Below are 13,949 nucleotides of genomic sequence, written 5' to 3' on the forward strand. Positions count from 1 at the left end.
CAATTGCCATCGACGTGTTTCGTGAATAATTCATGAAAACATCATCAGAAATTAGACATGATGGAAAAGAAATAGCATGCACCGTTTAAAAGGATGCTTGTCTTTTGAGGGTGACGATGATATTTTCCGCTGAGACTTTCTTCGTGGTCCACCTGCGGTTTCTTAGATGAACCTCGCAGCTCACAGCAGATACAGTCTGCGCTTTACGTCTCAGCTTCTGGCTCGTCGTTATTTTTAGGAGAAATCCAAAATGTCTGGATGCAGAAATATCTGATTTCAGGAGTTTTTCTTTTTTATTAAGATGCCACAAAGAGTGAATAATTAGAGACGCTCATCGTCCTCTCGGCTTGAGGCCGAGTGTTTATTTTTCTCCCATAAACGATGAGCGCACAATACATCGTGTTGTTGTCATTTTCATGAGCCAAATGTGTCAGAGGACTGAATTTGAATGGTCTGATTAAATATTCTTTTAACAACGTGCTCATAAACAGGCTCTTGAACTTAGTTTTTCTAAGAAATGTTTGGACTGAACAGGATCAAGTGAGAGGTTTAGGAATATATTTGCATGACATTTGGGGAACCAATCAGAATAAAGAGAATAACCGGGAACAAGTGATTAGTGGTTTGACATTTTGTTGATTATTATCTTTAATTATGAAGCAAACAAAGATCCCAAATCGCTCCTATTATAACCAGTTTGATTGACAGGAAGTCATTTTAGAATAACCTTTACCTGATTTGTGTTACAACAAGTGTCAGGAAGGTCATTTATGAATCATATTTGAATATCTTATTTCTATTTCCAACATTATCTTTTGTATTGTTAGTTATTTCACCTTGCTATATAGAGTTTTAAAACTGTGAACACAATATTAATTTGGTCGTATGGTCATTTTAAAAGCCCACATTTAACATAGTTAGTATGGACGCCCGTTTATGCCACAGTGATAAAAAATAAATAAGGTAATATAACTTACTATCTCATAATTATAAGATATTAAGTCATAATAATGAGATAATATCTCATGATAACGACTAATATAATAATAATTACTCTTAATTTGGTGACGGAAACGAGCTTCCTTATGAAGACTTGTGTCTTTTGCGACTTCTTGAAGTTGAAAAAGTTTTGTTGAACATTTTTTCGGTTGTATTTTTGGGTTAATTTCTCTATGACGGGTGTTACAACAGGTCTTCCAGGGTAGCGGAGCGCAGTGAGGGGGAGGAGGGACTGAACCCTGCAGGAAACGTGAAGGCAGAGCCTGATTGCAATGAAGCCTCTGGAGTCTGCTGGCTGCCTTCATCTCTCAGTCCCGGTGAGTGAAGCGTGTTTCTGTCCTGCGAAGCTGAAGCTCTGAATGTTTCCGTCTGTCACGACAACAGCAGCGCTGCTCTGCAGGGGGGGGAGACCTTTTTTTACGATAAGGTACAAACTTGTTTGGGTTTTTTTAACCCCTTGATGTTGATAATGTTGCCCCGGTTTCTTCCACGTGCAAATACTGGTCTGGACTGGAAATACTGGCGTTAATTAAGAAACACTCAAACTGCGTTTATAGGACACACAACTATGAATAATCAGTCGATGACGGGGCGGACCATGGTCCCGACCATTCCGTCTATTATGTTCATTTTCGGGGTGGTTGGGAATGTCATCGCCATCGTGGTGCTTTGCAAATCTCGCAAGGAGCAGAAGGAAACCACGTTTTACACGCTGGTGTGCGGACTGGCCGTCACGGACCTGCTGGGCACGCTGCTGGCCAGTCCCGTCACCATCGCCACCTACGTGAAGGGCTCGTGGCCCGGAGAGGACCCGCTGTGCCAGTACTTTGGATTCACCTTGCTGTTCTTCTCCCTGTCCGGGCTCAGCATCATCTGCGCCATGTCGGTGGAGAGATACATCGCCATAAACCATGCCTACTTCTACAACGACTACGTGGACCAGAAACTGGCGGGCTTGACCCTCCTGGGGATCTACATCTCCAACGCGCTGTTCTGCGCGCTGCCGATCGTCGGCTTTGGACAGGTGAAGAAACAATACCCGCAAACGTGGTGTTTTCTCGAGTGGAGGAGCCACAAGACCAGCGATGCCGCCTACTCGTACATGTACGCGGGGTTCAGCTCCCTTCTCATCCTCGCCACCGTGGTCTGTAACGTGCTGGTGTGCGCGGCTCTGATCCGGATGCACCGGCGCTTCGTGCGCAGGACGTCGCTCGGAACCGATCTCGGGCGCGGCGACGTCGACCCGCCGAGGAGAGGACGCAGCTTCGGACGTCTGGCCGGTGCTGAGATCCAGATGGTCATTCTGCTCATATGCACCTCGGTGGTCGTGCTGATCTGCTCCATTCCACTCGTGGTAAGTGATCTGCGCCCTGTGGGCTGTTTCTGACCTTTACGCGCTGATCTTTTACGCACAATCTTTTGTGGACAAAACATTTGGGTCATGCATTTTAAACACAGCTCCAGGGGATGATTAGAAAGCAAAGAATGTATTAAATGTTGTACTTAATAACCCTATAGTGTTGCCTTTGTTAATGCCAGTACTCCATACTTGCATCTATCCATTATGCATGTTTTAATCAATGCTTTTTCACGTAGAAAGATTCATATATTTGTATTCCAACATTGAATTTTACTTAAATTCAAGTGATTAGAGAATTTTTATTTTATTTTATTTTTTTACTTTTCCTCACTCTTGGCTTCGACTTCTCCATGTTTCCATGAGTGAGTGTGTCTTCCCCTCATCTCCTCTGCCTGTATTCTCTCTTCCTCTGCAGGCTCAGGTCTTCCTCAACCAGCTGTATAAGACTCCCGTGGAGCTGAGGCTGGACAAAAACCCCGACCTACGAGCGATACGTTTCGCCTCATTCAACCCCATCCTCGACCCTTGGATCTACATCCTGCTCCGCAAGGCTGTCCTCCTCAAGCTCATTGAGAAGATCAAGTACTTATTTTGCAAGATGGGAGCCCGGAGGCAACAGGGGCAGGGCAACTTCCACTGTGTCGACACTCATCAGCTCTCCTCGGCACTCTCGAACCGGGACTCGCACTCCCTCGGTTCCACCTACATGCGGGACTTCTCCAGCAGCTCCCAGACCTTCCTCTACCTGCCAGAGGGAAGCGACGTGTACAAAGGAACCTGCCACAAAGCAGACGGACTCTCTGCTTCACGACCTTCATCCGTCAGCAACTCGCAGGCTTCCTTTTCCTTTGAGCAGGGCAGCGTCGAGGGGACAACTGTGATCAAGGGCTTTTCGGCTCTGCCGTGCCCGAAGGACCCAGCACTCCAGGTGTCATTGAGCACTGACACAGAGGAGGAGAAATGCATCTGAACGAGGAGAAAGTTCAGGTAGATTGTCTAAACGACTTCTCCGAAAGCGAACTAAACCAGGGAAGGCACGTACAAATAATAACGGGACTCTTCTCGTGAAGTCGGGGCACGCGAAGCGAGAAAGAAAGAAGAAACTTGAAGTGCTTTGAGCGTCCTGTTGTCCTCTGTTTCCGCACCCAGCTACCTCAAGCGATGGCCAACTCTGATCGCGTGAGCAGATGTTGTGGCTTTGCCCCCAAACAGATATTCTAACAGAGAGATGACCCACTTCTCCGGCACTCGAGCGTCAGCACGGAAAAGCTATATCCTTCCTCGTCTCTGCTACTCCGTTCAGCGACCCGTGTGGAAAACCATCGTGACCGTAAAGAGATTTTGAATGACTGAGTCACGCGCTTTGCGGTCAATACGGCAAATTAAAACGATGTTAAACCCGATCCCGGTGAGTAATCGCTGGCATGTGTGCTGCCATTGTAAGGATTGATTTCGTTGGAAAGGAAAATCCCTCTGTCGTACAGCTCTTTATGAAGGACATGTGATAGATCCATGACTAATGTACAGTGCAGTATTATTATGTGGTGGACGCCAACGCTTCTGTTCCTGGTCCCTGGAATACACACACACGCAGGTCATCTCAAATTATAAGATCTTTGTTTCCGTCGTCGTCAACACTAAACATCAGTCGAAGACATTTCAACGCACCTGTCAGCTTGAGAAAAGCATGCTGGGTGCTCGATGTGATGTGTAAAGTGTTCATAATAACATGAATATTCTCCAGGAGAAGGTTCTTAATGGATAAATCACAACTGTAAAGGGATCAACCACACTGTAGAAGTATTTGTTTGATCATTAACGTCCAAAAAATTGAGACTTTATTGAATGTTTTGTTTAAGATCGGCCAGTTATTTTCACATTGTCACTTTCCAATGACATAATTCCCCATTTTGAATGTCTCGTTAGTCGACTGACACCTTGAGCTGCTGTCCTACACAATATATAACACACTGAACTTTTGAACCCTTTGTTTGTTTGAGCTTTTCTACTCGAATGAGCTTCACGTCTTAGTTTCAGCAGCTTTGAAGCGCGCAGTCCGCCTCCTTCTCCCCGTTATCATCAGATCAGCTTTGAGTTGTTGCTTCATGTCGGATCACATTCTTGCATTTCTTTCCTGTTCATGTGGATAAATGTCGGGTATCAAGATTGTACGATATAATGATATTTGGTTAAAAAAAAAAACGGTAGAGTTTGACAAACAAGGTCTTTTAATTTATTTTCTAATTTGGTCTTGAACATGATGCACTTTATTTTGTATTCCTATCATTTTGTATTGTGGCATTAAATACGTGGACATGCAGCTGCTGTTGTGTCACTTTTTCATATCTGTGAACTATTTGCAAAAGTTGAACGGTAATAACTGAGAAGTTTAGGAAGAAAAATATGTCACGCCAACGCCATTGTTTCACGGCAAACATGTCCTTTCTCATGTCATCGTATACTGTCAACATAAAGCGGAAGTTCATAACAACTTTCCCACACTCTCTTTTTCCTGCTACGGTTTTGGGGAGATCCTCTCATGACCCCCCATTAGTACAGACACACTGCCCCCCCGAGAAGAACAGACTTCTCCACAGTTTCTACACCAATAAACACGAGTTTAACACTCTGGTTTAAGGTTACGTCAAATTGAGTTTTTTTTTTTCCAAGCCTCTGGATCGTGGTAATGTGTCAAATAGCGGATGCCAGACACACAAAGAATCAAGAGAGTCTCAGGAAGTAGACCTGGCCGAGAGAGCTTCTCTCCCGAAACAACAAACACAACCTCCGGCTCCAATTCATCGCAATTAAGCTTAAACAAGCAACGCAGTGGCTTGGACAAACACATTGCGAGAGTCGTGTCAAGAGTGTCCTCCAGACTCTGGGAACAACAGACATCGCTTGAATGACTCCCTCCACTTGATCCTCCGGTTGTTCCTCTAACCACAGTCTGCACTTTTCCCAATGAAATGGAATAAATGGAGAATCAATGAGGCTGCTATTTACCGTCCGTGTGAACAGGTGTGCACTCACATGCGGCACAAATGAGAACAGCCTCGCTGACCTCAGCTCCCAGAGGCGAGTCTTTTTCGTTCAGTCGGCGGTGACCGAGGATTGCTTTTGGTATAGTTAGAGGTGGAAATGATTGTGCAGCTGCGCTGTACACCGTCAGGGTCTTTCGGCGCCGTCCCTGCAGCCGACATGTCCCCTTCATTCACTGACAAACAGCAGGAATCAGCTGCTGCTGCTGCTGCTCCACGTCTGCTGTCACACTCACTTGAGGTGAACACTCAACAATATCCCGGTCTGGAAATGCAGAGCGGATGCAAGGACGGAGGCGGTAGACGCTGTACGCTGAACGTGTGCGTCTCCCCTCAGGTGATGTAAAGAAAAGGAGGCTGCGGTGAGGAGAAAACTGGTGTTTTTTTTACTCACATTAGCGGCATCATCCTTTGTCCGCGTGACGCCGATGGAGCAACATGATCCGGGTGCTGAGGTGCGATCAGAACAACGAGGCCTTGTAGGGGAAAGCTCAACTGGTCATCCCCCCCGTTCTCCCTCACATACCAAGCAGATAGTTCTGTTTTAATTTCCCCAGGATCAGACATTTACACTAACAGTTATGCGAAGAAAAAAAAAAAGTACAAGAATATCCCCTTTCAATTTGGAGAGTTTTGGCCATTTTGCTTTTCATAACACTTCTTTCTGTGGAAAGAAAACCTCCAAAATACACATGCAGGTGTTTATTTTACTATTATACCACTTGCGTGTGGAGATTACTCCCAATTTCCCCCAAAGTTAGCGTTAGATGACGCCTCATTTGCATAATTAAACAGAATATGTTGAGCATTAAAACACTAAATTGCTGAACGTCTCACATCTGAAGTGCAAGAAACCTCAGAGCAGGTACGGTTGTGTCTTTCCTGTTTGTGTGGCGTTCACCTTTGCTGCCATGTCTCATCTTATGATTAATAGCTTCCGTATGTATTTTTAAACCTAACCAGGTGAGTCCAATTGTAGCTGGAAACCTGTTGTGCATGTGTTGCTGCCAAGCCGCAGCAACACATGACTAAATCCTCCCAACAGACAACTTTTCTATTAAAATCTCTTCTTTATTATCACATCTTGACTCCACTCACGTCTCATCTCATCAAGCGAACTATCTCTATATTGCTCGGTGTGTTCGATCTGCGGCGCAGACAGCTCCAGGCGAGGAGTCAGTCGCCCCTGCTGACTTTGTTAAATCCTACACAAATACACAACGTGAAGAAGAGCGACTCGTTTTAAGGGTTTTCAAGCAGAATGTTTCGCACACCAGCAAAGTTCCCATGAAAGCAGCAGCCAATGAGTGACTTTGAGCTCCCGCTGTTACGTAACACACCCGAGCAGTTGGAAAAAGTTGACCTGTCAAGACAACGAAACAGACAATCAGACACCGATACAGGCATTTTTACACAAACCTATCGTACGTGCATGAACCTAATGTTTTTTTTCTGCTTTTAGAAAATGTTGTGGTCGATTAATGAGTTACCCATCTGGTTTCATGAAAGCATCATAGCATATGGTGGTGGTCAATGATGACCGATGATATGTGTGTGTGTGTGTGTGTGTGTGTGTCATTAAATATGTGTGTGGGTGTATTCACAAGGGTCACATCTATCAAAGTGTTCAGTCCACAGCAGGTCAAATGAGTTCACTGAATCAGTAAATTAACATCAGGTGCGTAACTATCTCTTATTTGTATTGTGTGTAGACTATAACTTAGGAAAAAGGGCATATGGGTCAAAATTAAATATACTAATATATTCCATTATCCTATTTAGGAGCACTCGAGCCGATCCCAGCCAGGGTTACACATACAGAGACAGACAAACATCCACGCTCACAGTCACACCAACGGGCCAATTTAGAGTCCAATAAACCAGAGCTGCACGTCTTTGGACTGTGGGATGAAGTCGGAGAACCCGAAGGGAACCGACGCGAGATCGTGGATCGAACCTCTCAGGAACAAGCTCAGTAATTCCTGAAAGTTTCAGGAAATCGCAATTTAGATTTTGGTGTAAAGGTGCTTAATTCGAGATTGCCTTTCTCAACACGGCCATGCCTGAGGAGGCGGCTCTTAGCTAACAGCGCTAACAACGCTAACTGAAAGTGCTGACAGAGCTTACAGTGTTTCCCTAAAGGAGAACCAGAGGGTGAGCCAGTGGGGTCTCACATGCACTAAGATACAGATTTCCTGTCTTTATGCTAAGCTAACTAGCTCTAGACAGAGGAGATATGGTGTTGATCTTCTCTTCTGACTCACCTTCAAGAAAGGGAATAAGTGTACTTCCTAAAAACATCAAAGCTATTCCTTTGACATTAATTTGATGATGATGCAAGCTCAAATTGGTGAACAAAACTAAGACGGTCCCTTCAGGAATCATCTGATGGAGTCACAGCAGCCGCCTCATCAGACGGAGTAGAGTGGTTTTAAAGTTGTTGGTGTCATCTTTGAACAATAATCATGATGGGAAGCAGGACAACCACATAGTTTCAGGTCCACGAGGAGAAGTTCCTTCATAAATCACGTGAGGAAACCAACTCAGAAAGTAATTAATGAAGCATTTTGCCGAATATAAGTGTGTTTTTCCTTCTTTTTCTCAAATAATTGTGATCCCTTGTGTTCACCTACTTATGCGCGCGGTAGAATTCCCCCCTCATCATTTCTCCACATCAATAATCGTTCATTTCAAAACGGGGTTGTTTTTTTTTGGGCAGAGCTTCTCCAGATGCAGACATTTGAGCCGGCGCTCCGCCTGGGAATCCGATTACTGCGCCTCGCTCTGATGTCCTCTAACAAATGGTGCACTGAGACGATGTTGATGGTGTTAATGCTGCTCATATCCTGATTTTGCTTTCAGATTTCAGCACCTCATAACTCAAACCTGGATGCACCACGACTAGTTGTGACTAATGCATGGAACCAATTCATTAATTACACTGTAAAAGCAGGGAAGCAAATATAGTTATGACTCATATGCTGCACAAAAAACATAATACACTAGCAATACTGGGTTTACGTTACTTATTAGTAATCTTTTTTACAGCGTTATTGTCATTAATTTTGTATAACTGCTGTAATTTAACCAAATAATTGTTTTGTTTTCCCCCAACAAGCTCAAGTTTTACCTGAAAAACATTCAAATGCATTGTAAGTTGTGCCCAATAAAAACAAAAAGAGTGTGGGAATAAACCCAAAATACACAAATACAAAACACAACTCCAACACATGGGTCAAAGAGCCCTTTGGTTGATGGGAACCAAGTAAAGCTATTGTTTTACATTGGTGCTATTGACTCAGAATGCGTCTATTTGGACTTTTACTATGTGTGCTTTTTCGACATACTGTGATTTATGAACCAAATTCCTCACTACTTTCAGTCACGGGCACCTTTAAGTTCACTCTGTGCCTGTGGGATATTTAAAAAAAACGCCCGTATCTTGTCAGTTGGGCCTCTGAGGCGATAGCATGCATGGGAACCTCTGCTGAAAGGTGCAGGCAACTCAATAAACGTGATTTAGTGCAGGGGGTCATATAGGCTACCAATAAAACTACGACCACAAGCCGTAAATCATATTTATGTCAACATCAAAATGTTTTATGAAGTCATTGACTTCAAGAGGGTAAGGAATGACTAGAAAGTGTTTCTCAAGGCACTCAATGAGCAGATTATTCTGAATATTAATCATGATTAGCGTGCGTTGCTTGTTTCCATCACAAAGAGGCCTCGCCTGCACAGCTCAGGTCTCGCTCCACTGCTGCATGCCAAAAAAGGCAAACGCAGACGCCATCGCCATCCCCGCCACCAGGAACGGGGCCACTAATTGCCGGTGGTGTGGATCAACATGAACCTTAAGTGTTTTACCAGTGCGTTGCTGGAAAACCGAGTAACAAGTGTGCCGCGTACTTACACACACTCTATCAGATGTCGCCGCCGACTGCAGACTTTCTGCACTGCAAAACAAAGTCCCAAAAAGACACCACGGACCTGAAGGAGAGCAGATGTGCAGTGTGTGTGTGTTTGTGTTTTTGGTATCACCACCGCCGCTGCTGCTGCAGCGTTTGTGTGTGTGTCCAAAACAGACTGCACCTTTCTTTCTTTTGTCACCTGCCCACAATGAATTATCACCCTTTTTCCTCGTACGTTGGCAATCGCTCGCTGCAACGTTCTCACACATGCTGCGACAGGCCGCGCCGCGCCGTATGAAGAGGTGCTAATCATCTCCCAGTTTGGTAATGACGGCAAACAATTCAAGAGAAAGAAATGTTTCTTCTGAACTGTTAATGTTTTGTTCATTGAAGAACAGGAATGTTGTGGAAAGGACATACTCCCAATAACAGATAGCTGTACACTGCTAACTGAAGCCTTACTTTAGCAATATGAGATTTAGTTGTTTCTCCAGCAGCTAGTGCAAAAGTATGGAAGCCCATAGCCGCCAATTTTTTTTTTTTTAAATTAGGAAAAATTAAAAATAAAAATAAAATAATAATAAATAATAATAATTAGGACCCAAAAAAAAAAATTAGGACCAAAAAAAAAATTAGCGACTTTTTATTTTTTTTCGTTGACTTGAAAAAAAGGCAACAAAAAAAAAAAAAAAAACGTTTCACGTTTTATTCCAGGAGAGAAATGAAAACTTGACTACTGACGACAATTGTCAAAATATCGTAGACATCGTACACACAAAGTACATTGTTGTCCTTCCATTCACCATTTTTAACAACTGAGTAAAATGCAAAGTACATCATTTTTTTTGGTCCTCATTTTTTTTGTGCGTGGTAAAAATCGGCTATCATACAAATGTCCTCCATTGTTCTGTGGAATAATTATAATTTTTTTCACTTGCTTTCTAACTTACAGGGTTACTGTTGGGTTGAGGTAGACCACGTTGTTGTAATCTGTTCTTTCCATCAAAAGACAATCGGTTCTGACCCCACTTTCATTACAGTGGGGCATCTTGCGTTGAGAGTCGTCGCCCTTGAAGTGCTCGTATCTTCCTCGGTTTAATTAGACCACTCGAACATAACAGGAAGTTCACGCCGAAGGTTGAAACAGCAGTTTGAAACAGATGCAGGAAGCTTATACAACTCTGCTCGGCTTCAAAGCCTGTGACATCATTCTGACTGGGGTTGAGCAGTGATGCTGATGTTCACAGCCCTTTTATTTTTATTTATTCATCATGAACTTTGCTCCACAACCAGCTCTGTACTGTAAAGCAAATTGGGATTTATTTGGTTTCAGGGCTGTTTCAGCAACAGTTTTCCATGCTGTAAGTGGCAATTATGGGCAGCCAAATTGCTGGAGAAGATTATCTGCTCCCAAAAAGTGTTAACAGCATTTTTAACCCGACAGTAATAATTAAAGCACAGGATTGCACACTTACGACGTAATTGATAAGCGGTGCCTTTTAATGTACGGAATAGCAGCACAAATTTAATTGAAGTTATTGTATTCTGATCCTTTTGAAAAAAGCTTTATGGCTTGAGAAAAACACAAAACCTTGAAAGGTCCTGCACTCCCACGCCGGTACGTTCAACTACTCTGGCTGTCTTCAGCTCTCGTCGGGCCAACAACAAGTTGCTGTATCGAAACCATGAGTATAAACTGGGGTCTTGTCACCACATCCCGTGCAAAGGTGTGATGTCATGCTTATTGCAACGCTTTATCTGCTTCAGTGCTGCACCGAGAGAGCATGAACAACTTCTTCAGCTTCCTGTGTCTAAGATTTGAGAAGGTTTTGTGCCATTTTGTGGCCTTAAGTGCCCAAACGGGACTCCATTCTTGCCCGCGTAGCACCTTTAACTCGTGTTCTCCCTTCTCACCACGTCGCCTGTTGCAACAGTACTCGTACTCTCACCACTGGCTGCTGCAGCCTCTTTCTGTGTCGCACAACCACAAAGACAACTTGCCGTAAGAAAGGGAGAAACCGCCTCGTCTACAAACCTATCCATAACCAAACCCTCACATTACTCGACCACAATGGTGGTCGTTCCTCACGTACATCCTGCCGCGTCCATCCATTTCCGCTTCATTTCCTCGCGAAGTGAAAAGCCCCTCCAGTGTGTTTGTTTGGAGAGTCTTTGCAGAGTGTCTTCCGTGTCGCAGCTTTGTTGTCGCAAAAGTTCCTTAAAGACGGGGTAGAAAATAAACATTTTGCCGCTTTGGGAAATAAATTAAGTTTTTTAATCTAAAGCGTACGAAATGATCTGAAGTCAGCGGCTCATGCAGGAGACGTTTCAGACTCGCTGCTTGATGTTTGTATCTCTGAAGGAAATCAACGGTTGCCAGTTGTTTTTTTTCTCAGAGTTGGCAATAAATCGAAAAATGTTGCTCTGTTCCTATTTTTATATTTTTGTTTTATAAACTCACAAGTCAAGTGTTTCTGAGACGCATAATTGTTCATTAGGGTTTGCTTAATTGATTTAAATACTGTCAGGAGTAACACAACTTTTACAACAATTAGAAATGGGCACAAGGAATATCCAACACAATTCCTTGAAGACTAAACTTAAGATTCACCTACAGATAAACAGATCATGCATTTGATTGGCGCCTCTTATTGCAACCTTGATGGAAATAAAGCTCCATGAAATGAAGTGGAAAAAGTGTGATCTGAAGTCAAAAAAGATACTTTTCTTTGCACTTTATGAGCGGTACACAACATATTGAGTGTATTGTTATTGAATCTTTCTGTACGTGAAAAGGTGCACATGATTTTTCCTACTTTGAACATGTTAACAATAACTTTCAGATGATTCTCGTGAACCAAGAGAACAAAGTGGTATCACAGGCCTTTAGTTTCCTCCATCCTTTCCATATCATCTCCAGGGATCATGGGGTTGACCGATGACATCTGGGATTCAAACCCTTTGAATCTTCTGTCAAAGTACCGTCAGATAAAAGCAGCGTCTGAAGCATCCGTATCTTTCCCCGATGGACGTGTCCACCCATAGAGGACTATCTGCTCCTCCTCTGTAGTCCAAAATGCTTCCTTCGCTCTCCATGAATGTGAAAGATACGATTCGGCCGCAGTCAGCTTGTTTAGGTTGTCGGGACAAACATCTTAAAAGACTCGACGGAACAATTTCTGCTGCTGCATGCACCGCTGATACGCATCTTATCAAACAGAAAGGTCACAGCCCAGGGCAGCGGGCATCGGCCAGCTCCGCTTTTTATAAGTAAATAAGATTTATGAGTATCAGTTAGAGTCATGGGGATTCATTGAAATCTATTGGACTCCAAGATGCATCTGCAGAAGCCGTTAAAAGGCCGCTTTTTCGCGTGCGTCGTGATTGCGTAACTGAACGGCGACTGCAAGGGAGTTTGAATGATTCAATATAACTGCAGCTGACATCTTGAACCAGATTGCTCCATTAATGAAGCTCAACATTGTGCAAACATTAACTGTCAAATTGAGGTTGCTGGAAACACAAGAAGGAAGAGGAGTGATTGTGGCTCGACACGTCATGCAGGGAAAATGTCTCCCGTACAGCCAAAGTACACATGGGAGGCTCGGCCTGTCAGAAGTAGTTATTTATAGGTTGCATGTCATATTTCCCTTTTTCATGTATGTCGCAAAGCTTTACACAATGCACGTAAATACACACCGCGATTTGATTTGCTGTTTTCACTTGTTTTGTTTGGTCTGTACTGAGAATAGAAAGGGTTTCCTTACGCCTGAGGAGGAGGAAAGAGCTTTCAGAGGGAAAACCATGAAAATGAGGAAACCGGCTTTAGGTCTTTTTGATAAAACTGTCACAATCTGAGTGATACAACCTGTTGAATAAATGTGGCAGCGCAAACAATAACACACTTTGACTCTGACTGCAAATGAAGGTGTCTCCCCCTGCTGGCGACAATAAAGCCTACACACAAAGATACTGTATGAACTCTATAAATAAATAAATGAATTAAGGCCTTTTACTTGTAACATAGTTAACGTTACCGAAGTATTTCTACTTTTACTCAAGTAAAAGCTCTAAATACCTTAAAAAAACAAGGACCAATATGAGGAAGCAGCTTTTTATTCAGTTGTGTGTCTAAAATGTTTCTTCACAATGGGCACGAGGGGGCAGTGTAGTACACCAAATGTTATCAAATACACACAATATATCTACTCAAACAGTAAAGGCCCCTTAATATGACTAATCAACTGCTAAGTACCTGCAGCCCGTGAACGCAGCGTCAGACTTCCCTCTTTAGTTAATATTCTAAATATTGTAATTGTTGTTACTTTCTAGTTCACTATTTTTAGCCGACAGCTTACAAATCAAGATTTTAACAAACAAAACATGTAAAGTGTGACAACAATCTAATGAAAATACAATGTTTTGTTTTAAAGGAGTACAAATAAAGCCATAGCTGGAACCAATAGCGTGTCATTAATGTGTCACTTTCAGTTCTGAATAATTTTACAGCATCAATAAAAAATAATAATAATTTGTAAATCAAAACAATTCAAATGAACTCAACCTCAGCGAAATACGAGTAAAAGCTTGCTTTACATCAAAGAGTGCATGAAATAATATAAAGATATATGTAATAGT

At 43.0% G+C, this 13,949-nt stretch overlaps 1 protein-coding gene across 1 annotated transcript; it reads left to right on the forward strand.

Moving 5' to 3' along the window:
• The first annotated feature begins 1,469 nt into the window (after positions 1-1,469).
• On the forward strand, positions 1,470-4,679 carry ptger4a (prostaglandin E receptor 4 (subtype EP4) a). Its single transcript, XM_068605070.1, has 2 exons — positions 1,470-2,353; positions 2,775-4,679. The coding sequence occupies exons 1-2, from the start codon at positions 1,568-1,570 to the stop codon at positions 3,327-3,329; spliced, it is 1,341 nt and encodes a 446-aa protein (XP_068461171.1). The 5' UTR covers positions 1,470-1,567; the 3' UTR covers positions 3,330-4,679.
• The last annotated feature ends 9,270 nt before the right edge of the window (positions 4,680-13,949 follow it).

The sequence above is a fragment of the Clinocottus analis genome, unplaced genomic scaffold, assembly GCF_023055335.1.
Source record: "Clinocottus analis isolate CAN_PGR_092001 unplaced genomic scaffold, fCliAna1.0.p SCAF_7, whole genome shotgun sequence".
NCBI classification, from domain to species: Eukaryota; Metazoa; Chordata; class Actinopteri; order Perciformes; family Cottidae; genus Clinocottus; species Clinocottus analis.